The 26886-nt window shown below is 39.9% G+C and overlaps 3 protein-coding genes across 7 annotated transcripts; all 3 read right to left on the bottom strand.

The window, feature by feature from the left end:
- Positions 1 to 378: 378 nt before the first annotated feature.
- On the bottom strand, positions 379 to 8745 carry LOC116205232 (alpha-glucosidase 2). Of its 3 annotated transcripts, none has more exons than XM_031537758.1 (23): positions 8518 to 8745; positions 7723 to 8014; positions 7563 to 7631; positions 7069 to 7206; positions 6812 to 6929; positions 6351 to 6433; positions 6125 to 6220; positions 5477 to 5645; positions 5228 to 5370; positions 5044 to 5130; positions 4538 to 4723; positions 4292 to 4459; positions 3853 to 3973; positions 3694 to 3763; positions 3342 to 3429; positions 3121 to 3241; positions 2392 to 2585; positions 2174 to 2282; positions 1933 to 2088; positions 1582 to 1684; positions 1306 to 1479; positions 860 to 1005; positions 379 to 764 (listed from the first exon to the last, which is right to left on the bottom strand). In XM_031537758.1, exons 1-23 carry the CDS (start codon positions 8715 to 8717, stop codon positions 571 to 573), a joined length of 3225 nt encoding a protein of 1074 aa, XP_031393618.1. In that variant the 5' UTR covers positions 8718 to 8745; the 3' UTR covers positions 379 to 570. The 3 variants fall into 3 exon arrangements, with proteins under 3 accessions (XP_031393618.1, XP_031393619.1, XP_031393620.1); XM_031537759.1 differs by having other exon boundaries at positions 8508 to 8690; XM_031537760.1 differs by having other exon boundaries at positions 7723 to 8017; positions 8508 to 8660.
- A 511-nt stretch (positions 8746 to 9256) lies between these two features.
- On the bottom strand, positions 9257 to 13099 carry LOC116205233 (protein MOS2). Its single transcript, XM_031537761.1, has 2 exons — positions 11489 to 13099; positions 9257 to 10194 (listed from the first exon to the last, which is right to left on the bottom strand). Exon 1 carries the CDS (start codon positions 12922 to 12924, stop codon positions 11524 to 11526), a length of 1401 nt encoding a protein of 466 aa, XP_031393621.1. The 5' UTR covers positions 12925 to 13099; the 3' UTR covers positions 9257 to 10194; positions 11489 to 11523.
- A 3925-nt stretch (positions 13100 to 17024) lies between these two features.
- LOC116204892 (mediator of RNA polymerase II transcription subunit 34) lies at positions 17025 to 26472 on the bottom strand. 3 transcript variants are annotated; one of them, XM_031537247.1, is made up of 20 exons: positions 26181 to 26472; positions 25434 to 25654; positions 24831 to 24977; positions 24517 to 24732; positions 23579 to 23683; positions 23359 to 23463; positions 23151 to 23273; positions 22438 to 22526; positions 22005 to 22041; positions 21898 to 21931; positions 21801 to 21804; positions 21607 to 21679; positions 21463 to 21528; positions 19673 to 19739; positions 19536 to 19589; positions 19061 to 19168; positions 18489 to 18553; positions 18313 to 18391; positions 17985 to 18205; positions 17025 to 17612 (listed from the first exon to the last, which is right to left on the bottom strand). In XM_031537247.1, the coding sequence occupies exons 1-20, from the start codon at positions 26242 to 26244 to the stop codon at positions 17409 to 17411; spliced, it is 2082 nt and encodes a 693-aa protein (XP_031393107.1). In that variant the 5' UTR covers positions 26245 to 26472; the 3' UTR covers positions 17025 to 17408. The 3 variants fall into 3 exon arrangements, with proteins under 3 accessions (XP_031393107.1, XP_031393108.1, XP_031393106.1); XM_031537248.1 differs by having other exon boundaries at positions 21607 to 21684; positions 21752 to 21804; positions 25434 to 25649; positions 26181 to 26471; XM_031537246.1 differs by having other exon boundaries at positions 21607 to 21684; positions 21752 to 21804; positions 26181 to 26471.
- Between the last annotated feature and the right edge of the window lie 414 nt (positions 26473 to 26886).

Below are 26886 nucleotides of genomic sequence, written 5' to 3' on the forward strand. Positions count from 1 at the left end.
GCTAGGTCGGGTTATTAGCCCGCTGTGGCTGCCCCAACTAAGAGAACCTAACCGCCACGGAATGTTCCTTTCGCCATAGCTCGCTGAGACTTAGCCCAACTTGGTCACCGTAGCCCCACCAGCACACTAGTGAATTAAGTCGAGGCACACTGGATCAAGCATTATGGGTCGGCCACCGCCATCCCATAATACACCCACATAGTGGCGAGCTGAGATCTACGTGATTCGAACTCGTGATGTTCAAGTAAAGCGCTTGAAGCTTAACCACTAGACCACTCATGCTGGTGGTACTGGAAATTGCCTCTGTCCATGCTGATCATCACTCGATATACATATAACCCTTTTTTACCGGGTAAGCAATCGGGGAAATGCAGAGAGTAAGAAAATTCACAACGGAAATCTCGGAGAGAAGCTCTTATTAGGGCATTATTCTTAGTACATATTCATAGTATTACAAGTACATTTGCAACAAACTACGGAGCTGTGGATGATGCCACTTGAGAAGCCATGTTTTAGTAGCTTATTTTATCCCTTTTATGCTTTCATCTACTTGAAAATCAGCAGATTAAATCATGGGATGCTTATTACCTCGTACTCATGGGAGATCCTAAGAGGCGACTCCTTCGAGACAGGTCTCTCTTCGGACCACAGCTCTAAGTTAACTGTCCCCGTACCCCAGTGAATCATGCACTTGAATACCTCATTCGTGCTGAACCGGCTAACTAATCCTATGCCAAGACATTTGTCACAGAGCGTCCATTTTCCTGAGATTGAGAATCCATTGAAAACAGTTATTTGACTCTTCCTACCAAGAGTGCGTTCATTGACACAATGTAGGAAGATCGGAAACATAGTTTACCATTTGGCATGAGATCTCCTTCAAAGGTCTGCTCCCCAGAGTCGGGCCAAATTTCATGCTTTGAGCCATTGACCGTGGTGAAAGAGATGAATGATTCTGTTGGGTGCAAGAGGGTGAACATCGGGTGTGCTCTTAGACAGACCAGCCTACAAAAACATGCACATGTGACATAACTTGAAGCCCTGAGAGGTAATTTTATCGCATTCTTATGCACAAACTGACAATTCAAATTAATAATCTAAATTGAAGTGTCTACTATTTTTTTTCTATGTGATCATGCTGGAATTGAACCCGCAACATACAGAAAAATGCAATATCAGTCCTCCATCTAAACCGTAGATTAACCCTATGCAGACTGCTCATACTGACATGCCTTGATGAATTGAGCTTTTCTTTCTTTGGTTTTTTTCCCCCCATGACTAAGACTCAGAATTTTATGCACTTACCTTGAAAAGCCACCTGACCCAGCACCGACTTTGCGGGCTATAATACTAGAGTCAATTCGAAAGACCTTAGGATTGTCCTTTGGGATTGATATCTGCCGCTGAATGGCCAACCCACCACCGATATCTCCTTCTAAAATGAGGGATTCCTCCTCACCAGCATGCTCAAGGTCTCTCCTACAAGTAGGAACCAAGTACTCATTAGATGGGAAATGACGATTGAATACAATTATCGCATCTCCAACACTCTATGCTGAGTATCAAAGTTCAGAAACTCACTCGATAACTGCATACTCCTCAGTGCACCCAGCAGACCTATACTCTCTACCACTATATTCTTCGTATCCATTGATATCAATTCTGCTATGCAGCCACTGAGATCCTGAGGAATTGACAGCGGAAACCAGAAAGAAGGTCTTAATCTTGAGACCATTTTCCCATAGAAGCTCTGGAATTAATTGGACCAACCTTTTCTTCTTTTTTCATAAAGGTATGGAGTAATTCATCGGCGATCTATGCACTGAACAAGTATCTAACTAATATTCTCACATTTTACCAGTGATAAATAAATAAATAAAAGAAACGACTTTCTTTTCCTCATTGCAGTTAATTAGAACAGGGTCGAGTTACCAGAAGGGAGGTGCTCCATGGACAAGATCCTCCCTCCGATCCAAGGCACTACTTTTAGAGCCCATTCACCGCTTTTCAGTTCAACTGGAGTCTTTGAAAGTTCGAAGCCCTTATGACTCGAAACATCCTCCACATCAGGGATGTGCTTGCAACTCTCTGCCCATCAACAGTATCAGCACATGAAAAGGAATCAATTCAAATTAGCTATTGAGATGAATGGACAACATGATATTATTATTACCTAATCGAGCTTTATATTTCTTCTCACTTTCAGACACCAGTTCCATAACTTCATCTTTTGAAGGCACAGTAATTTGAACAACGTCACCATCCATTCCCCATGCATCAACCTGTGAACACATAGATCACCAATACATCAAAGGCAAAGGACTGTCAAAATTTTGCTCAAGAAATGCGTATAGCTTAAAAACAAGGACTTGACAAAGGAAAATGGACTACCATTGCACCTCCACCAAGCAACAATTTCGCATGCAAACGTCGTTTTGGCCTCTTCCACGAGCCTTCTTCTTTAGACACACTTACACTAACCAGCGAAGATTCACATTTGGCAGCATAGTGAGTATAGAGGTATCTACCCTTAGTAAATTCATACCCATCTCCATCATCTTCAAAGAGAACACCTTTCGCTTTCCCTGCCAGGAGAAATAGGAAACTCTAATTTGACATGCTATCAATTAAAATGGCCATAAGCAGGAACCTGAGCCCGATAGCCGTATGCAGAACTTAAAAAACTGGGCTAGGCCAACCAGCCAAGAACTGGGTTTCTAGCTGCCAGTTCCCAGCAAAACACCATCTGCAAATCAAAATATGGAGTTATGCTGATTCATGTCTGTCCTATACGCACTGACAACTCCTTGCTTGAGGTTGGTCTCCTCGTGCGTAACTTTATTAAGTATAAGATTTCTTTTATTATTTGATATATCCAAATAGACCTCCTACATTCCAAGATCGCTCTGATGTCTGGCTCAGTCTCGCAAAATACAGTCACTAGCCTTTACGTTCCTATTATACTCTTTGATCTTTTATCCTATAGTTAGGGGAACCAGAAGACATACACAAACCACAGTGAAGGAAAGAGAATCAAGACTAGAATAGAAGACAAAAGTATATTTCTATGAATAGGTTGCAAGATGGAAGAATATTTCGTTGCGAGAGAAACATACTAACCCTCTTCATCCAAAGCCACAAGGAGGGTTAAGTCATCATTGGGATTTGCTTCACCAGTATGCTGATGTACAGGGGCCAAGGGGATGATCGATCCACCTTGCAGATACAAAGTGGGCAAATCCTACATATCATTGATGGAATTTGCAAGTTAGAACATTGTTCATAGTTTAGCGAGCGAGTATTGTGGGAAGTATTATTAGGCTAAGTTTATATTGTTATACCGGATGTGAATCTTCAAAGTCAAATTTCTGCCATATGCCCTTGGGCAGTATGGGTTGCAAGTTGTCTGAACCCTGATCGGGTGACGAGCTGAACAAGGAAGAAAGGAAGTTAAGGAGAGGGCAGAATCTTGTTAGGGAAAAGCTAATGACCCAGCAAAAAAAAAATCCAGAAAACTAGAATCGAGTTGCCCGAAAGAAATTTTGCCACAAGTTACAAAATTAATAAGAACTTGGGGTGTGAGGTTTTCTTCTATTAACACTGGAGGGGTTGAGAAAGAGATAGAGAGACGGAGACAAAGATACACACACACACACACACACACACACACACACAGAGGAGGAGATAGAGAACCTTGCATTAATCAGGAGCGGGCCCAAGAGAAATGAATTTTCTAGTGTCCTTAGTTTTGGATCTTTTGGATCTGCATGAGAAATTTTATGTATCCTTTGAATAAGAAGTATATATGACATAAACCTGAGGAAAAGGAAACTTAGATATTGTGCAACCCACCAGCAAAGAAAGTAGGGCTTGCAATTGGAGTCCCCGTTGTATGAGCAATATAAAAAAGAGTGTAAATGTGGGGAAGAAGGCGATACCGACGCTTCAATGCCAGGCGACAAACTTCCTCACACTACTTGGAAGGAAGAGAGGGAGGGGGGGGGGGAAAGGAAACAGACACGAGTATTCAGTTCTAAAACTCAAGCAAATCAAACTAAATATTCATGCATTAAACACTAAAAACCAAACTGAGGCCAAAAGGGAGGAAAAATTAATTAAAGAAAGCTCAGCGTTAAGCCCTTGCCATCATCTAATATAGTGCGGAGCCAGATGAGCTGTTTAAAGAGGCCTGAACTAATAATTCTCATGAGCTTAGCATTGGCTTCACGAGTCCCTTGAAGCTAATATTTCAAAACATCCATATAAATAAACAAATAAATAAAGAAACAACCTCTTCCCCAAAAGACCAAGGCTCATGATCAATAGTGTCAGTTTCAGAATGCCCACGGGCAAATGGGAACATTGCACCAACTCCCATCCACCTCCCAAATAACTTCGGAGTGGCGTTCCCTGCAAACCCACCGATATCAGGTCCTGCAAGTGGTTGACCACTGAGCCCCTGAAAAGAAATGATCAAAAGGTTCAACCAAAAGTCCCACTAGAAATGCAACCGTAGGCAGTCAAAGATTTTACTTACCAATTGGAGTACCATAGAGATGCTCATGTGGAGGTGCTCCCAATTGGAAAGGTTATCTCCTGTCCAAGTGGCAGCATACCTCTGACTCCCAATAAATCCAGCTCGCGTGAGAACGAATGGTCGCTTGTTCTCATTCGCTAATTTCATGCCTTCATATGTTGATCTTGCCATCAGAGTTCCATATGCCTGATGGGTTTCGATTAGAATTGACATTCAAAGTTCACAGTAATTAAGATGTATACATAACTGCTATATATGATGGAATATTAGAGAGGGCTATTAAAATCTAATGATGCAGTCCACTGAGCAATCACTACTGATAATTTCAAGACTCGTTCATTCCGGTACATTATGTCCCATTTCTTGGAAGTCCCATTGGGTAGCTGTACTAAGCAAAAAGCAAGCAACAATTCTCTCTCCCTAAATGAGTAACCCTTGTATTGTATCAAATAGGATGAACCCAAAAGAAAGTGAAGTGCATGACAACAAGGTTGAGAAATATATACATTGTGGTAGTGCGAGTGATTCTGGAGACCACCCAGTTCAATATCTCCCCTATGGATATTGCTCTCGGGCATTGTCTTGGTTACGGACTGGAGAAAAAAAAAAGACAGAAAGAGAGATATGGCAGTTTTTTTATACATATTGAGAACAAAAAGTAACATCAGATGAGAAAGTATTGCTCTTTACCTTAAAAACAGCCGGTTCATTCATATCATTCCATATACCATCAACTCCATTGGAAACGAAATCTTTCACGAGATGAGCCCACCAGTAACGAGTTTTTGACTGTGTATAGTCAGGGAAAACACAAGGCCCTGGCCACACCTCTCCTGATAATAGACTCTAGAGCTTTAGCGCATCAAATCCAAAAGGCAAGAACAAGAAAGATATCTAGAAAATTGTTAAGCAACGCATTAGCAAGAAATGATAACATACCAATGAACGGGTTTCCATCTTCTTTGAGAATCCAGACATCATTTTTAGATCCACTGTCATAGACAAAGTACCCTTCTTCACGCTTTATACCCGGGTCGAGCATCCAAATGGCTTTAAAACCAATCTGATGGAGACTCTTCACTAACGACTTTGGATCTGCGAAGCGCTCCTGAAGAGAATGACGGTCAATTATTTTCTAGGTCATGAGAAAACTGGTCTCCCCATGCCAAGCAGACAAAACTAGTACCTTTCATTGCAATGAATGTGAGGACTAGATAGACAGGAAGATTTCTGATCTTTCTACTAAACAAGAAAATGTCGTGTAAAAACTATGGCTTGCTCAACTGGTTAAAGCCTTAAAGGTGTGGACCATGGGTGGCTGCACATCTCATGTTGCACTCCCCTGCATCTCACTCGACGACAGTACGGCCACCCAAATGGACCGTATACATTTTCCTAGATCCATAGGCTAGTGGGCTGTTTGTGGCCCCTTCTAAAGGTGGCATGGTGGCCATCCACATGAGCTTAGTTAAGAAGCCTACACCAACTTGGGTCCTTGGGGTTGAAGGGCGATTGTCAGCCCAAGATTGAATATTAAAAGGAATTGTCGGAATAAATTACACATAAATTTGAACTAAACATACTTGCCTTGTCAAAAGTGAAGCAACGGAAACTGTCCATGTAGTCTATATCCATCCATATCACGTCACAAGGTATGTCCTTTTCTCTAAATATTCTTGCAACCTGCAAACATATGTGTCCCTCGGATCAGTAAATTCTAATAATTACTTACCGTAAGTGCAAATGCTATACCGTAAGTGCAGCATTTGACAGCATAGTATTTTGCTGTTGGAAGAGAATAGAAAAAGTGAACCTCGAGAACTCTTTCATCAGAAGCGTAGCTCCAGCGGCATTGGTGGTAACCCAAGGACCACTTTGGAGGCATAAATACAGTTCCTAACATTAAAGGAAGGCTTTTCAGTAATAGGAAGTTCAGAGGGCAGTTGTACTTTGTAATGTAACCTAAATAACAATCCTACTTAACGAATCAATTACTGCATCTGTTAATATGCACTTCAGAAATCAAGAGTGGTAGATCTGATTCTCCTAATATACGAGCAATCTTTCAAAGAAGACATGGCAAGAATGCAGAGAACAAGTAGGCCTCACCAAAAAGAAAAGGTACAAAGTATACTTGAAAAGAACATAAGATCTTTAGATTCAAGCAATGACAATGGTTAGACTAACCAGTAAATTTGTACGTATAACATAAATGGTAACCAGAAGTCCACATTTGCATAAAAGAGAGAGATCCAACAATGGAGAGTAAGATACCAATGGCACGAGATAAGGATCTCATAACTTCAACAGGTGATGTGAATGGTCCAAATGTGATTACTGGAAATGGGGATGGGCCAGTGATCTGTATCCCTGATTCATTTCTGAGATCAATCTGTTAACAACAAGACTTCACTAAGCAAGCTGAAAGATGTAAACTGTAGGCCCAGCAAGATTCCGCATGTAAAATTGATCAAGATTCAAAGAACCCATATTCTATATTCAACCAGAGAAGAAGATTAAAGGTAACACACCTCACAACGTCGGGTCGTGTCAGCAAGAACTCCCAGTGACTCCCCAGTTGGGAGAACAGCAAGCACCCAGGGATGGGACTGGTACAATGATGTGGTTCCGGGACCATAACCCCAGGCATCTGTATTCCACGTAAATACCTGAACAAAATGAAATTGGAGAATTATCTGAGCAGTTAAAAGAAGATAATGGGAGTTACACTTAATTTTCAAATTATCAGCTTTTTGTGGTTCTGGAAAAATCGTTCTCAGATTTCCCTCTTTCCACGGTTCTTGTGTCGAAAACAAAGAAAACAAGCTAAAAATGTGTAGTATGGCAGTATATAAAAGGTCTTATAGGCCCATGCAATTGAACGCATGATTCTTCCCTAATTTTTTCACCTTGTAAAAATGCAGAGGAAAACTGGATCCCTGTTTTCCATTTTTAGTAAATTGAAAACCAGATATTGGAGAAGTTCTGTAACAGCATCAGATGGGATCAGGTTGGAGAAGCTTACTCTTTTCCCCGTACGCTCGAGCTGACCACTAACTTCTCCTGTCCCATAGAAGCTTGTTCCAGCAGGTAGCTATACAAAAGGTGAACTTTCAACGAATATGATCTTTGGGTGAGATTATGGATGGCAGCGCATAAACTTGGAGACTAGAGAATCGACTAACCTCAAGTTTGACAATTTGCTGCCCCAAGAGACACACAAAAGCTGGGATAAAAGAAGGGGCCTTGTGGGTCGTGATTGGTGTGTCCCTCTCCTTCGTGTTTGTGAAGGAAAGACTGGGAAATACAGCAGCCCTATCGTTTGAAGAACAATCGAACCTGAAAATTCCTTCCTCCAAAATTGACTCGTAAATCATGTTCCCAGATTTAGCTTCTGTGGTCACAGCCCCTTCCTGAATAGTCATTTTAGGTTTGAATAATGGTCCACCCAGCAGCTTCTCTGTGCGTCTCCTGCTCCTGCTAGATACAATTAAGTACTAGAATCAAATTCATCATTCACCCTTTCTTCAGCTCCAAAACAAAAAGAAGTATGGTAAGTCAATGAAGAGAGAATGCGCATGAAACCAAGAAGAGGGCAACTGAGATGTCGAGCCAATACAATTACATAGATACAAACAGCCAAGCAATGAAGACTGGCTACAAATACAATTACCAGATCAAAAGATGTCCACAATATATTTCACGTCTGTAACATACGCAATTCCTAATCCAAAATTGTCCGTTGAAGTATGAAACAAACATGGATGACCCAGAAACTTTGTTCTTTCATTCAGAAAAACCGATCAGAATGTCATTGCTCACCACTCAATGAGCCGTTTAGCATGACGTGAACATAGAGAGATCATGTCGGAACAATCACCTTACCAAAAAAGTGCCCTTTAAGCTAAAAGATCAACATGTAAACAAGAGAAATGCTAATGATACCATGAAACGAAAGAAGGAAACTTACAAAAGTTAACCTGAACAGAGAAGAGCACGATGCTCTTGTCGATGCAGATGCAGGGAGAAGGGACCCTTTGAAGAATCTAAGTGGGTTCTTGCTGAGCAGATAAGGAGAAGGCCCGTGATTCTGAACAAGGTAGCTGCAGCATAAACGACGTACGGGAATATGGCTGCTGATGCTACTGCTGCCGCCACCAAACACTAGCACCTCCTCCATTCGTGTCCGAGAGTGACGCCTTTTTACCTTGTTCTGTACCACGAATTAATTATTAATGATTTTGAAAAGTAAAAATAAATAAATTTGCCATGAAAACGAAGTGGGGATTTGTAACTTCACGCGCGATGGAGGAATCAACCGTCTCTTTCTCTTCTTCGCGAAGCAGGTGAATGTGCAGTGACGCAGTCATTGGGTGCCGACCTGGGGATGACACGTAGTGATTGTGCTGTCGCTGTCATCCACTTGTCGTCTCCTATCAACTTTGCTTGTCGTGATAAAATGATAAAATGTACGGTGCTCTGAGATCCTTCGAGTTCTCGGTCGTAAGAATGGTCGTTGCTCGGTCTCTCCATTCGCTCAGCTCGAAAGTTCTGGTTATTTAGGCAATGCAAATGACTTCATTTCCCACCTAATGAATCAAATTCGTCCATTGGGAAGCACTTCCGCAATCGCGATTTTAACTCAGTTTAATCTCTCCTCCTTTATCTAAGTTATATATGCGCAAAATATTTCCTCGTACGAGGTAATGCATAGTGGGAAGAGTCAGGACCAGAATTTGATAGAACTTGATTCCCAAATGTGAGACTTAGACCAACCTCACACCGGCAGAGAGTTCATACACTTTTGTTGCATTTGGTATGCATAAATTAACTCGGAAACCTTATCAGGTATAGTGGAACAGACTGGGAATTTCGAGCCAACTTCTAAAATAGCCCTCATCTAATTTTCCAAGAGCTGTTCAATTTAATCATTCATTAAGAATAAAAAGAAAACAAACCGAATCCTCCATCGAAGGCGTTGCCACCAGCAACGGTCGATGCTCCTCCCTCGGTCAAGGACAGAACCAGACATGGTCTACCTGCAGTTTCACTTGATGGTTGCTGCCCATGATGAACGCCAGAGTAATTGGGAAATCCATAGACTGCATTATGACCATGATGCAAAGTAGATGAAGATTGAACCAATCGTCCCATAACGTCAAAATTTAGGGTTTGTAGAAACAGGATGTTAACTTTCAACAGGCTCTGTGAACACAACAAATTTTCTCATCCACATGAGATATACACCAGATCAGTTCAGCCGGGTAGTCAGTTAAAATGGGGAGTTTCAGGGGATGTTGCACTCTGCATTTTAAAAAAATTCTCGTCGCACTGATTGGCCGGGGTTGAAGATACTCCCTCAGATTGCCTAGGTTTTTCTAGCACAGCTAAAAGGCAACATGTCTTCTTTCATGATCATGACCTATCCCTTAAGATCTCATCGACTTCTGCTGATGCTCTAAAAACCTATCACTGCTCCAACTGTAATATCATCAAACATGTCAAACATAACCACCCAAGCCTATCTCATATGCAGCATTTACTTTTGGCAGTGTTCTCCAATAATACTGCCTTTTGTAATTTGAGCCACATCGCTCTCTGTTTGGCATTCACCAAGTAGATCCACACGCTCCTGTTACACGAAGGGTGGCTCATTCCTGTAGGGGAGAGTTGCAATTATCAGCAGCTATAGGATAACAGAAGAATGGGCAAGTCGACAGAACGAATATACACAGACACCATTAGGAAAGCAGCAACTCAGGCTTCAACCAAATTTGTGCTACTCTCAGTTACATCTTCCTAATGAAAAGAGCCTGCATTAGGGAAACAAAGTCCACCACATGCATAGGTTACCATTGAGGCTGCAAAATCTGAAGTCTATGCCTGTATCCAGGATCCGACCACAACACTAGACAAGAGCAGCAAGCAAAACCATTTTCCCCGGCAGTAAAGTAGACACGGAAGTTCTGCGGTCAAGCATAATAACGGAAACACGGCAACATAAATGCAGCATTTTGGTATCTATACTCATAGTCTGGGCTTAGCGATAATATGAACCTCACTGATAAGATACTCTTCGTACATTGAGCAATATAGTAAACAGAAAAGCCGCCATAATGGAAATGGCATGAGGAACAAAATCTTCTCTTGATCTTTGAACCCCATTATCTTAATACTCCTTAGAGAATACCGTTAACTTGCCTCCAGAATTTTAAAACTGGAATGTGGACAAGGACCTTCCAAAGCTTTAAATTTGCACCTACTTGCTAATACACTCCAGCAAAATACTCTAACCCATCACTATTCCTTCCCAAAACGTACAACGAAACCTTAAGAACAAGCATTTGAATCCCTCAGAACTAACTAGAAGCAGATTCTTTTCTAGAGTGCAGTCACAGACTTGCCTACATTTCTTCTTTCTCTACAAATGAGTCTCTTCTCTAGTGCGATACATTAATCATTCCTTTTCAAGGTTAACCATTCATCTTACAAAATGTTTGGTAATTCCTTGAATAATGCATCACTAAGTCCAAAAGTTGCAGAATTTCGGAATGGACTTCTTCGCATTATTAGGTACTGCATTTTTCAGCCACCATTGCAACATAGTTCCACAGCTTCCATCAAACAAGGTGGAATCTCCAAACTCACAATCCAAGATATATCCATACAGGAACTGACTTCTAACTATTCCTAGCAAACATAGCTAAAATTTGCAGCAAATCAAAAGAAACAAGACTAAAGGGGCAAAGTCAAATCATCTAAATACAGTCATACTGCAATTCAGAAATGCAAAAGGAGAAAAATTATTTCGGCCACAATCATCTGACTCCTTAAGCATCTATATATATGAACAGAAACAAAACTGAAAGCATTTCCGAACATCAATAGAAACTGATCCATTAACAGTAAGAAGCAGTTACAACCGAATCAGAAACAGTCAGATATGAATACCTTTGACTGCTTCACACTGCAACACATCAACTCACTCAATATCCAACTAAACTGGGATCTTCCACATACTCAGCAATCTGCTCAAGCCGCACATTGAACAGCTCATGAGTATCAGCGTCGCGAACAATACCAGTTTCTCGATCCAAATCCCTTTCCACAAGGCTCCCATGAACACCCTTGTAACGGCCCGACAACACCAAAACAGGCCCCCCTCGCTTGGGAAGAGCAGTCTCGAGAAGCACTTGATCAACACCCTGAATAAGTTCCCTGGTCTCATCCATCAAGAGATCGCAACTCATGGGTCCGACGACATCCAATACCTTCCCCTTCTTCCTGTAAAGCCTCCCTCCTTTCAAATCCTTGCTGATTACTCTCACCCTAATGTGATTCGTCAACCACCTGACATTATTACCACTTCCATCACTGCTAGCTCTCTTTACCTCTTTACTTCTTCTTTTCCTACTTCCACCATTGCTATCATTCCTAATTTTCATTTCCTTCAGCTTCTTCAAACACTTCTCCTCCTCTCTAGAACCCAATTCGGCAACATCCTCTGCCCTAACTCTAACCTCCTCTCCACTCTGCGAAAGCCTCAAAACAACCGCCTCACCTCCACGTACAACATCTAAAACCTCTCCCTTTAAACCCACAATACTATCTTCACTCCCCCCAACAATCCTGATCTCCTTCCCCACGGAAACCCCTGTATCCCTCTTTACCGAAGACCTCCCTTCATCTCTCCGCTGGTTTCGCCCCCTACCACGTTCCTTGGCCTCGTCTCGGAGCTGTATCTTATCGGGCTGAAACCCTAGACCTTCCTTACCAACTCCTCTCTCATACTGCCTAACCTTGACATCCTCCTTAGAGTTCCTCCCAATGCCTCTGCCCTCCTGCCAGCCGTACCCTGCAAGCAATGCCGCCCCATATCCCTCCACGGGCATGTCCTCAAAGCCAGGGTCATCCCCAAGACCTTCCAGGTCCTCATTCAATCTCTGCACCTCCAAAGACGCAAACTTTCTCGGCTGTTCGGGCTCGATCCTTTCATTGGCAGGCTGCCCGTTACTGCTATTGCCGTCGCTGCCACCCTTCCTCAGGGTGAGACCATAGGAAACGGACGAGGCGTTGGCCTCGTCGTCCAGGGTTCTTGGCTGGGATTCGAACTTGTTGAGGTCGACGGTGGGTTCCGCCTGCAGCGGAAGGTCGAGGTTCTTCATCTTCTTGTGGGGGCGCCATTCGTTGGGCTTCGGGGGGATGATCGAGACCTGGGGTTTGGCGTCGGTTGGGTCCTTGGAGGGATCGAATTCGGTGACATATGTAGGTTTGGAGGGCGCCGGCTCGCCGTGGCCATCCTCGCCGCCGCCAAAACCGAATGTTCTGGAGACGGGCTTGGCGGGAGGCTTTGAGGGCTTCTTGGAGGGGTTCAGAGTGAACTGCATCGTCGGTGGCTGGGAGAAAGCAGGATTTGCAGGCAACAGAGATGTGGAGAAGACGATGGTCCTCCTTGGGTTGATTTCCGAATTCTGAGTAGACCAAACTGCAAAGAGGAAAGATGTAGAAATAAGGGAAAATTACCCACTAATCTTTTCCGAGAACATTTGTCTCACCAACCATCGTTCAAGATGCCTCGTCCTCACTTATACTAAGAAAATTTTGCCCAACGGTTTCAAAGTAAGATTTTAAGTTTAATTTAATTTTACTTACAACAAAACAAAATAACACATATAAAGTCAAAAGATAGGCTCTATACATAACCATTTATACAACTCTTTTTCAAAATCAAAATCTAGTTTTAAAATTTTACTTATACTCCGTTTGGTTTCGCAATCATTTAACTTTAACTTTAACTCTACTCACTACACAATAAAAATTAACTTTTCAAAGTCAAAAAAGTGGGGCTCATACGTAAATCCACATGCACCTCCATTATAATCAATTCAATTTTTAATATTAAATTCTCTCAACTATTCATTACTTTTTCACACTTTTTTTCATAATTCAACAAAATAATCATTACAACTCAATTAAAATCAAAACTCAACTTCACTTAACTCTAAAACCAATTACACCGTTACAAACCAAACGCCGCGATATATATTTAAGGGAAAAATATAAAAATCTATTGTGGTTTGAGGTCGGGATAAATTGTACCATGTTCTTTTATTTGGAATAATTAGCTCCATGTGATTTGCTCTGTTAGATATAGGGGATTACGGCGTTAATTTTTTTTCATTTTCAATCATCAATCTTTAATATTTTAATAATTTTAGTCCTAAATCTTTTTCTTTTATCATTCATATACTCAACTTTTCATTTTGTTTCATTTTAGTCCTATAACGAAAAATCGAAAGGGGAGAGGATCGGGGTCGCCGCTCCACCGAGGTTGCCGACGTCTTATGTGGGTGTCGACGCCCTTTGTGGAGGGTTTGGAGTCACCGATTGGCGGCCCCGACCCCCTCCACTTTTGATTTTTCGTTATAGGACTAAAATGAAACAAAATGAAAGGTTGAGGATATGAATGATAAAAGAAAAAGATTTAGGATCAAAATGATTAAAAAGTTAAAGATTGAGTACTAAAAATGAAAAAAAAATTAACGTCGTAACCCCCATCAAAAGTTAATGATAATGATAGAAGTAGAATATACTGAGGAATATATTTTTTATATGGGCATATTGGTATAATATAGTATGATAAGACATTTGAAATATGTAGTGATCTATGGCCAATCATTCTCAACCTAATATGGCTCTTAAGCCACCATCAAAAGTGATGGCCTAGTGATTCGAAGCTTACTCCTATAGTTTGGTAACCCCAAAGTCCCAAGTGCAAATTCCTTTTACATTTGTGTCAAAACATTTGCTAGAAATGTGCTCCTCGCTTAAATTTGGAGATATCGACTTCTGTGAACTATACTAGACCTTTAGTGGTACTATATTAATGGATGCAGTAAGATTGTCATCATTTGCTACTCATCATTTTACCCCATTTTGCCACTCCCGTCACCTCGGTCCCCTATCGAGTTCCCTCCTCTCGCGGTAGTACCATGTCTATGTCAAAGCTTAAATTCCAGACCCTCCTTACCAGTTAATCTCTTGAACTGGCCAAACTTAACATCCTCCTTCATATTCCTCTGAGCACCTGACACGGAGGCCTCCGCAGCTACCTACATGGAGAAAGTTGATCGAGTGAAGCTCGAGAAGAAGAAGAAGACCGAGCCCAAATTTATTCGTGGAGGCCCAGCCCATAGGACCAATTGATGGTGGCCGATTAAAGAAGGGCAAGAAGTCAAGAAGCATTAATGAGGGTTGGTGGTCTTATTCATTAATAAAGGTTAGTGATTGATTATCTCCATGGTAAATAAAATTAGGAATTATGATAGAGGCAATTTCTAGGTCCATGTGCTTTTAGAAGCATCTGGTTAATGTTTTCTTGTTGTTAGGTGTGGTAGTCAATAATGTGGGAGTCTTTGGGAAAGTCCATATATATGGGTGTACTTGGAATGACAATTAAGGATGAATAAATTAATATTTTCATCTTTTGTTAAGTTGCAGGTTAGGATCAATTTGCCCGCCTAAAACACGTTTAGGCTTGGGAAGGGATAAACTCGAACTGAACAAGAAAAGTGCGGGTTATGATCAATTTGCGCTCCTTAAAACACATTTAGGCTCAGAAAGGGATGAACCCGAACTGAACACGAAAAGTGATCGTGAAATAAATGAACGAGAGCTGAAAATATTAATTCATTCATTCTTAATTCTCATTCCAAGTACACTCATATATATGGACTTCCCCATAGACTCCACATTATTGACTACCACACCTAATGACAAAAAAACATTTACTTGAGGCTTGGAAACTCAAAGTAGCTGGACCTAGAAACTGCCCCTATCATGATCCCGAATTTTACTTCCCATAGAGATAATCAGCCACCAACCGTTATTAACGCATAAAACCGCCAACCCTCCGCGTCAATCTCCCCCCCTTGGAAAAAAGCTCAACCTCGAGCTTGGAATCTCTAAAGATAACGACTCGTGATGCGAAGCTTTCTGTGTTCGAACTGATCACCCCGTTCAGGATGCAACGGTCCTGCAAGATGAGTTAATTTAGCGACAATCGATGTGGAGTCTTGGCTATCTTCGAATCATCCCCAATGTCTACGTTCCACAATCCATAAAATGGACACAACTCCTTAGAGATCAAGCATGGTACCCCAAGTGACAACTTCCACTAGAAAATCCATTATGTTCCTGACATCCTCTCACTGCACGAAATCTCTGGTCGTATCATACTGACAACCATCTCTTTTGTTGATGGAGTCTGTGAATTTTCAAAAGCAAATTCTTCCGTTTGGGGTGAGGTTGAATCTGGTCCCTTCGAGACATTCTCTTCAAATGATAAATCATTCATAATCAAAACATGAATATTTTGTGGCTCTACCTTTGGCTTTTCCTTGGGACTCCATAACTTCTTTTCTCTCCCGGTTTAACATCTTTGGAAAATTCTTCTTTGATCTGCACCTTTTCCTCTTCTACCACGGCGTCCGTAATCAAAATATCAACCGGTCTTGTCTTTTCACTTTCAAGAGACGGGCTAATGTTTGCAAAACCGTTTTGACATTCAAGTACATGTTGCTCATATTCCAATAGGGGGAATTTGACCTTCAGCATTCCCTTTATACGCCTCCATGTGAATATCGGATCCATGCCATCTTGAAGATCCTCTCTCAGCACCCTTTCCCACCAAATAGAAGCTTTGTCTCTTAAGCGATAAATGACTCTATCGACTCGACTTCTATTATTGGGGATGTCGTAGTAGTCGAAGAGGTTGTCCATGAAATCAACCCACTCCAATAACTCCTCAACATCCATGCTTCTGTAAAAAAAAATTGAGATTCCTTTTGGATGGTATTTCTTTGGCTCCCATAGATGTGCTCTGCTTCCATGAAAGTTGCTGATCTGATTGTATCCCATCCTCTGTCTTCATATGAAGGACATGTGGTTCTCGGAGAACCATCCTCTTCGGCCATTTTGCCTTTTGCATCGCTCTGGTTTCCACACAGGTCGAGGGCCCCAAATTGAAATATGATCTCATTGAGACGCTGCTCCATTCGCCCGACTCTTTGATCCAAAGCTTGTCGTGAGGTTTCCTCCGCTCTTCGGCGTTTGAACGAAGGTGACCCAACTTGTCTGCCATAGGTCAGTCTTGGGCAAACCCCCCGCTTTGATACCACCTGACGCTGTGGGTTAGAATCGCTTTGCAGGCTGCCTGTAACAGCTATGGGCTATTGCCAGTGATCCCGGTCTACTATTTCGTTCAACCTCGTCTGGATCAATGTGGGCAGAGCCTGCCTGCAAATAGTTCATTGCTTCATTTATAGTTTTCGATTCTGAGGAGAGGAGACAGACCCATCAGCGAGGGAGCGGCATAAGCAATGGGCCCCGCCGGCGGTTAGAAATTGGGCGAAAGGAATAGGATTGTGGGACTCCTGTCAATATTTAGTCTGGAACTTACAGGACAACTTGAACAGAAACTGAGAACTTGCTCACTGTATCTTGGATTTTAATCTATTGAAGACCCAAGGATCAGATAACCCGACATCAACAAGCAAAAATGTTTCCTTGGGGCATTTCTTTGCATATAATCCGAGCAAAATGTCTCCTTTCATGAACGACTCGTCTAGAATAGCTTTTACATATCCACCCAGTTTAGCTTTCTGGGAAATGATACAAAGAAAAATGATAGGGCCTGACCACCAAAATACCCGCCCAAAAAGAGGCCCCCAGCCAACCCGACATCGGGCTAGCATTGACAAAGTGCAAACTAAGGAGAAAGACTAGATCATGATTCTCCTTTGTCAAGCACATGGAACTGGCACGGGCTTATTTGCCATCAGAAAAATGATTTTGGAATGGAAGAGGATCTTCAGCCTGCTTCATCATCACTGCTGCTCTCTATAATTACAGTAGCCCTTTTGGTTTTCTGTCTCTTCGATGCCTTATTCTCAGTGCCTTCATTTTGATTCGGCAGATTAATGTCCTGGGGATCTGAGTTGGCATACTTCTCAACTTCTTCAAGAATCTTGCTTCCGTATCTCTGTGTCTTCACCTTGCCAATTATGCTCTCCAGCTGCAAAGATGAGAAATCATCAAGCATAAATTGAAGCAAAGCAATCAACAGAATACGGAATAAATTAAGTCGATCAGATTCGTTTCATGGTTTTCTCATGAACGCAAATTTAACAAACTTTGGGGTCTGTTTGGTTGTAGAACAATCTTTCATTTTTCCTTGACTGCCGGATATTGCACTTTAGAGTGTTATTCAATGCAATCTCGAAAACCAAATTGTCTTCTGGATAATAGTGACAAAAAGGAAAAAGAACATGAATAAATCTTCCCACAAGAAAAATAGAAATCTGAGATTGTTCTCCAGAACCCAACAGAGCCTAAAAGTTCAAGGAAACAATAGGTCCCTCATCTGACAATAAATTGCAAAACTTGCCTCTTCAAGTGAACTGGGTCTCTTTGCACTAATCATGCTGATCTGCTGAGTTGACAAGACAGAATGAGGAAATATTCCCCCATCAATCGAAGAGAGTTCCTTTCGTAGCTCATCAAGTTTGAACTCCAAACCAGATGTTGTAAGACTGCGCTTAGCTGATTTGTTATTTCCGACAACATTCTTCTGCTTGCTCAGAATCTCAAGTTTAACTGCCCTCTTTCCTGTAGTTTTAAAAAAGAAGAGATTGAAAATATAGTCATTGCCTGCTAACGCATCAATACAATTGGACAGAAACATTACAAACAGATTCATAAGGTCGCATCATTACCTTGCAGAACTTGTCTCGCCAAAGGTCCTACCGTCACGTATGCATTAGTGGAGTAAGCTGTATGCTGAAATTCTTCTTTCTACATCACGTACAGATTGTAGATCTCAGGTACAGCAGAGCCAATTATTCTTAAGAAAAGACATGCCAATTTATATTAGATAGCACAAGGTAATTACCAAAACACGGTCCAATATAAGATTTAGAACAAGTTGTTCTAGTTCCTCCTTTTTAAGGTCAGCACCTAATTTATGCAGCAGACAAGAAAATAGAAACAAAGGAAATGGAGTCAGAAAGAATTGCATTTAAAATAAATAGGCTGACAGATGCATTGGTAAACCTATGTGGTACCACACGCTCAAAACACAGAATCTTCTACTTTGTTCAGAAGTTTAAGATTTAAACTCAGATGCTAAAGCTAACTCATGCTAACAATTTCAAAAGTTGAAACTTGAAACTCGAAAATAGAGATCACAAGTGCAAACATGCTACGAATATCTAAGTGTCCAAGTGCTGAGCAACTGCAAATTGAAAAGAATAGATTCCTCCAGTCCTCCAGTTGCTTAGAACCTGAACTTAAGGTAAATATTTATCAAAACATAACTTTATGAAGTGAAATTATGAATGAAAATTAAACTTGGGAATCAGAAAGTTCACATACTCAAATGGTTCGCAGTATTAACATGTGGACATATTATTAGTTCAATTTTTTAAGTAAATAGACAGCCATAATTCAGTCTCAAAAGACCACCTAGTTCCTTCTGCATTGTCTTCATCTTGTCTACCAGCTGCAACATTGTCAACCTCTGATCATTCTCTCGCACTTCTTGCAGCAAAGAAACCACAAGTTTTGCATGTTCTGAAAAGAAAGCCATGTTAGCAAGTTGAACCCTAATGATCTGACCTAGCACCAATTAATACTTTATAAAAACTTTACATAGCCCAAAACCATTTTCAAATAATGTTAGACTAAGTTTTCTGGATTGCACTTAATATAGTACTTCAGAAGGATCATGTATATTCCCCAAGCATAAAAAGGCAGAGACGACTAATATGCAGATGGGAATAAGATAATAAATTTAGTTGAAAAATATACTTGGTTTAATTTAGTATATCATTTTTATCAAACTCCAAGTGAATAATATAGTATTGAACAAAAATATTCTACAGTTAAAGCAATAGGACAACAATTATAACTACAAATTGATCAATGTAATGTCACGTACCGGAAACATCAATTTCTTTGACCTCATTAGAGAATGCACAGTTGTCACACATTCCTGAGACATGTAACACAATGATAAGAACTACTCCCCAATAATTGATATCACATATATATGTCTATGGTTGAAATAAGTATTACCATTGCAGTCTTGTAATGCCTCAGCAAAATGCCTGAAAAAGGCACCTCGGCGACATTGTCTTTTAGACTGTCAAAAAAACAAACGGAAAACCAATTTATTGTAGATATAAAATATGCAGACATAGGAGGTTTAGGGGAATATAGTTTCTACAGAGCTATCAGTGAAAATATTTTAACAAGACTCGCTATATACCATATACTATTGCTTCAAATATGTTGAGATTAGATTAATATCTTGAAATTCATGTATAAATTACATAGTTTGGGTGTCCCATGCATTCACATTGAGCTACATGGAGGAGAGTATGCATTACTTTGCATACTCCTGAAAGAAGTGATTTTTTTTGCCATTTTCACAAATTTAATATTCTTGCAGATAAACGTCTCATAAATAAGAGGGTGACGAAGGCTGCCAAAAAGAAGAAAAAAAAGAGATCACCTCCATCATTAATTCCTAAGTGCTATGTTGTGTTTTATCTTCTCCTCATTGCCTCACCAGCGGTTTGATAGGTTTGTGTTTTCCATCCATTTTTTTTATCCCTTTGTTAAGTCTATAACATATGGCTGTGTAAATCAAGAGGAGAGAGGCTGTGAGCAGTAACAGAGAGTAACCAGTGGGAGGTAGAAATGCCTGTTGTGCTTGGATGTTTAGCTGCATTAATATCTCCACAGGCAAGAACATGTGAAAGTTTGACTTTCCTTTTCTAATTTTCATATTTGTTATATTTTGGTGTTTATTTCGATAATGAAATTCAGGTGGATCTAAAATTGGTCAAATCAAGTTTCTCCAATCAGTTCAGAAAAGGAGAAGGTTGGATCAAATAGAAGATAAACACAAAAGACCTTATGATGCAACAAGAGAACTAATTGAATGGATTGAATTTATTTAGATTATGTATCTGGCTATTTTATTTCAATTGAATTAATATATTCTTCCTATTATATTTTAAAGAAAGACATAGATGTATTTCTTGCACAGAGCTGAAAGATAGAATTGCAGGGAAGAAAAGAGGGAAGGAGGGATGACAGCAACATGATTTTTCTTACCGACTTCTACTCTCTCTCTCTCTCTCTCTCCATATATATATATATATATATATATGTATCTATATATACACGAGGGAAAGTAAAATCCTAACCTCTGACCTGTGCTTGAGGAGAAAGTTTGTGAGTTTAATTAGTGCAATCCAAAGATTGAATTGCATGAAGAGAATTGGATTTCTTTTGGGCAAGAGACGAGACAATTATATTTCTTGAAGAGAATGGACATTTAATATTTAAGCTTGAGGACCACAAATTGGCAGAAGTTCTACTAAGGAATTGGGAAGCACCACTGGATATGACAAGTCTACAGAAGGAGCATCTTAGGGCCAACAATGAAGAAATTAGGTATTTTACTCTCATTTAATAAACTTATATAGATGTAAATTTAACAAACTTTATGTCACCTCATCCATATAATTTCAGCTCCTTGACGCCAACACTTTTCTACTTTTGTAGGTGTCCATAAGTTTTGTTCATTCTTCCCTTTTGAGTTCTGGCAAATGATGATTTATATTGTTGTTAATTAGTGAAAATAAAAATATTGGTATACACCCGTGCGTAGCACACTGTGCCTCACTATTTGGCTGGTATGCCTAGTTAAAATATTCAATCCCATTGACTTGCTAAATCTTCGTATAATCTACTGTGAAGGATGACAGCGAAAAATTCTTTTGATATAACAATGGTTCAGAGATTCAGAGCTCAAAAGATATGTAAGTTCTCCAATAGTTTAGTAGAGGCCATACCTGACAATACCTTACTATGTCATACAGGTTTTGCAATCCTGAGTTTTCGTAAAAGACCATTGAACTCTGAGAATAGGAGCCACAATTATGACTGCACAGTGATATGACAGAATAGGAACTTGAGAAAAATTGTGAAACCTATACCTGTCTTGGACCATCAGCAGCTCTGAAGTAGAGCAGACATTCTGATGGAAGCCCATCTCGTCCAGCCCGACCACTTTCCTACAGCAACCGAAGTCATAAGAAGATGCATTGAGAAGTCAAACTTCTAGCAGGGAAAGGTGAAAACCTGGTAATATGTCTCCATTGATTTACTCAGACTATGATGGATGACAAACCTGACTACAAGCATAAATGAATATTAAATTGCAATTCAGGTGTATAGAATATATGCAACAGCTTGAAAAACAGAATCAATGAGTTTCCATTACTAACCATCTGGTTTGTTAATCCCCATACCAAATGCCACCTAAAGCAGAAATATATTTAGTGAGAAAAATAACTGACACAATCTGGAAATTGAATCTCATTAAGTTACATACCGTGCCAACAATGACTTGCAACTTACTATTGCTCCATCTGTGAGACAAGATAATTGAATCAGAGGGTTATAGATAACCTAACCAGCATATATTCAACATCGAGACGTCCATGGTTCTAAAGATATTACTGATTCACGTGACTTGCCACAATGAAATACAAAAGTAATGGATGCAGCAATCTGTGTTAAAAAAGATTTGCCAACTGCATCACTCGCCCAAAGAAATAGGTAAGATGGATGCAGACAAAATTGATAGAAACGTTGAACAACCACCCAGAGTGGAATCACCGGAACCAGCAAACTGGCAACGTCAGCCGGCGAAAGTAAATACAAATTATGATACCCAAGAAAATAAAGTACACCTCTGGAGATCCATTCTCAAAGAACAGTAGCCTAAGGTTCACCAACAATATCACATGAAAAGACAAGTTTACCGCATATGTACTTTCTCCCGAGCATGTACATCCATATCTGCATGATAATAATCTGCTGAAACTCCTCTGTCACGTAATTCTTTCGCAACCTGATCATTACAATATCATGCAAGTATTTAGGAACCACATGTAACCAATCAGATAAAAGAATCAATAGTGAGCCTAAGTGACCAGAACCAAAACATCAATCTCTGACACTTAATCAGCAGAAGTCCAATAATATGAAATAACCAACACAATGAGGAACAGGTATAATCAGGGATAGCGCATAAATTTAGTATTGATTAAACAGATGAACTGGAATTAGCCATCCATTGCTACTTATACTTAATTTTATCTACGGATTTCAACCAATGCTTTTTAATGCCATGCTTTCATGTGGATATGAACTACAACCATGACCACAGAAACTACTTCATTAAGTTGCATGGTAAGGGAGTGATGTTAAGATGTGCCAACATTAGGATACGGCATAAAAGTGCCGAGTCTGCTGAATAATACAAACTTATAAACTCAGTCGTTAAACTAAATGATAACTCTTTCCCTTCTCCTGTGAAATTACTAATCAAACAGTAAGCACTATATGTTTCATTTTTTAACTGAGTATATAGCATTATGATTTAACCATATGCGAGGAGCAGGATCTATGAGGTATAATACGCTAACAAGGGTAAATTATATTACTACAATGAAGAAATTGGAAGGAGGTAGACCTGTTCACATTCCCTCCGAGAGAAACAATACACAATCCCAGATTCGTTATTTGGATAAGATTCTCTTATAAACTCAGCAATTTCATCTACAACCACCTTCGCAACCGAAGATTTTTCTCTTACCTGCAGAAAATGCGTTACAACATAAGCTTCTTACTTTATAAATTTATATCTTCAAGAATTTTAGCATAACAAATTAGAATACAACCATGTAAAAGAGGTTCGGCCGATTAACAGTGCTGACAAATTTAACGCATTTAGGAATCTGCAGCATTTCCATTAGATCAAGTTGGACTTTGTGAGTAGCAGTTGCCTGGACAATAGACAGCAAATTAGCGTTGCAAGTCGCCAAACAAGTCCAAATTTGGAAAAACTGTGAGACTATCCTTTCTTTTCTTAGTGAAGGTGGTAGAAACAAAAAGACGTACAGTTAAAGCAACCACAGGTACTTTTGGGAACTGAGTCTTCAGGATACCCAGGTTTTTGTAGTCCGGACGAAAATCGTGACCCCACTGGCTGCAACAATGTGCCTCCTGGAGCAACATGAAAACAGATTTGAATTTTCCTAAACTGTGAAATATATTGCAAAAGATACTACAAAAGCACCAACATAAGAGCAAGATTGCCTAAAAGACACTGTTCATAAGTTTGAAAGTAATCAAGTTTCGTAGATATGAAGACAGACAGCACAATAAATCATATAACCAAATAAACGAAATGTCCGAGCTCTGAAAAGAGGATCTCTGATCCATTCAGATTCTAACGCCCCGTTTGGATTCAAAGAATCCTGATTTTAACTTTAACTTTAACTTTAACTTTAACTTTAACTTTAACTTTAACTCAACACACTACACAACAAAAATACACATTTCCCAATTTAAAAATTTTAACTTTAACTTTAACTCAACACACTATACAACAAAAACACACATTTCCCAAGTCAAATTTATAATCATATCTCATTTGTCATTTTCCACAATCAAAATCAAAATCAAAATCAAAGTAACTTTAACTCTGAATCCAAACGGCCCAATTTTGTTAAGGCTGCTATTTGGCGGAGATTATGAACTTACAGGTTCATTTCAATGCCAATCCCAAAATTTCAAAATTCATTTCAACGTTAATCCCACTTTTAGACCCTTTCCCGTACTAAAAGTAAGACAAACAAGTTCATATCTTGATGCTTTTAAATTGTTTACATGCCCTCCAGAGGCATTACAGCTCCAAAAAAGAACACGAAAAAAATGGAGGCATCACCGCTAAGTTTAACTAACAAACTTCAGTATTTCATATTATAGAAACAATAGCAATAAATATTGTGCACTTTTCGTACCAATTGCCAATTGAAATGCTTGAAACAACTTACATCAATTGCTATTAGGGAGAGACGCCCAGCATGATGGCATTTCTCAAGCTTGGACATGAATCGTTTGCTCTTGGATATCTTTTCTGGAGTCACATATAAAATCTTAAGCTCACCTTCTCCCTTTTCCAGAGCCCTGTATATAAACTTTTCATCCTCTTTGCCAGTTGTTGATGTCAACATAAATGCTGGAATGCCCAAAGCAGCCAAACCCATTACCTGAGCAAGAGTGTTTGAGAAACTTTAAGTTGTCTCTCCAACCAATAAATTTTAAAATAGTATATTATCCATACTAAAATCTAACTTAGGGCATCTACCTGATCCTGAATCAACGAAAGTAAAGGACTGACAACAAGGGCAACTCCATCGCGAAGAACAGCTGGAAGCTGGTAACAGAGGCTTTTGCCACCTCCTGCAGCCATAATTACCAGGACGTCTCTTCCACTCATAACGGCATTTACAATCTTCAAAAGAAAATAAACAGCTATTCTGAATATTGCTGTTGCCATATATATAATTTAAGTTTTCATGAATTGTAAGTTATTTTAAGAATTATGCATTCTCAGTGAATATTTTCCTTTAATAGAAAACAATACCTGTGTATATACAGAATTTACTAGACCCAATGTTACAGCTCGCGAGTTTAGAAATCATAACCCAGATAGCAGATAGATGCTGGTTTTCATAAAGAATATATTGGTTAAGTCCAAAACATTCAGTTGAATATCCCCTAATAATTAGTGAAAGCATATATTCAACAGCCAAAACAAGCACCCAAGTAAGCGTGTTATATCATCCGGTTGCACATTAAACCGACAGAGAATTGCAAGAAGAATGGAGAATGCAGAAAACAAGCAGCAAAAGAAGCACAAAGCCCTCCTTTTTTCTTTTTTCCCTTTCCAGACACTTGAATCGCTCACCTCCCGCTGATTGGCACGATATTCTGAAATCCCAAAAATGTTGAATCTAACATCATCAGCTAGAGCATCCCATTCAAATGAACCGGACCAGTCCTCCACGGAAGTTGAAGGGCCATCCTGAGTCGAGCCACTCGGTGCTTCACATGCTTCCAAGATAGCTTTAAGCTCTGACTGTCTCTCATATAGCTTCTCTTGACGATCGAGCAAATGCTTTATCTGGTCTGCAAAAATGATTTAAGATTTACCAAGCATGTTCCACCTAAATTTTCATTTTTTTTTTCGCTTTATTAACTATACAATTTGTACGCCAGTCATTTTAATGATCAATGATCATTGCTCCGTAACAAAACTGCAGTTCATGATCATGGTGCACTTTGATCCCGAAGACTATTCCAAATTTCTGCTTTTTTTTGCTTTCTTTGTTGGGATAGAAATGAAAGTTTCATGATTTTCAACTGAAACAAAACACAAAAAAAAGAAAAGAAAGAATATGATACAACAGAACACATTCGAGCTCGAACGCAGTGGGAGCAACATCAGCAGTTCCATTCAATTTTGAGGAATCAGAAGATTTGCCAAATCAAAGGGTCCTGAGGAAAGCTTTCAATGGAAATATCAGCTGAAGAGCTGGAACTACTCGTAAAGAAGGAACAAATTGGAGGGGCAAAAAAAAAATGACTTCTCAGTCCAACATTCGCAGAAAATGGTCCCCAACAGTGATGGATTAGAAAGACGAATCAGCAGAACCTTGGACGTCCTGAAGTTCAACTTCCACTGTTAACAGCTCCTCCAACACATCGCTAGCTTCCATCTTTCCTTCGCAACACTAGCCCAGTCCAGAACCGAATCAATGATGTCGGAGCAAATTCAAGGACGAAAACCCTAAACGACCTCCACACTACATCGCACCGCCCTCTCCATATTCAGTCGATTACGATTAACTTCTGCTTCCCGCGAGGCTCGGAGAAAGAGAGACGGAGGAGGCGGACGGACGGGAAACTGAACTTTTGTCTTCTTTGACTTTACACCCTAATGTGTTATCTCTAAGCAATTTGCCCCCCCCCCCCCCCCCATAGCAATTCTTCTATACTGAGGGCTGTGCAAAAATTCCCGAAAACCGAACCGTCCCGCGAAATCGTTCTGAATCCAACCGGAAAAAACTGAATTAATCGGTTTCGGAAATAATTCAGTTCAGAAATTTGAAGGGAAAACTGGTTACGCGATGGTTACGATTTTTAAAATTAAAAATCGATATTAACCGTTCTGTCTTGAACATATATATTATTAAATTTATATTATTATTATTAATGTTAATATAATATAAAAGTAAATGGAATCTTCGTGTTTTGAGTCCCTAATCCCAGTTCAACGATTCTCATTTCACTTTTGCATTCTCGTCTTTATATTTTATATATAAAAAATTATATTATAATTAATCAAAAAATGTCAAACA

The sequence above is a fragment of the Punica granatum genome, chromosome 4, assembly GCF_007655135.1.
Source record: "Punica granatum isolate Tunisia-2019 chromosome 4, ASM765513v2, whole genome shotgun sequence".
NCBI classification, from domain to species: domain Eukaryota; kingdom Viridiplantae; phylum Streptophyta; class Magnoliopsida; order Myrtales; family Lythraceae; genus Punica; species Punica granatum.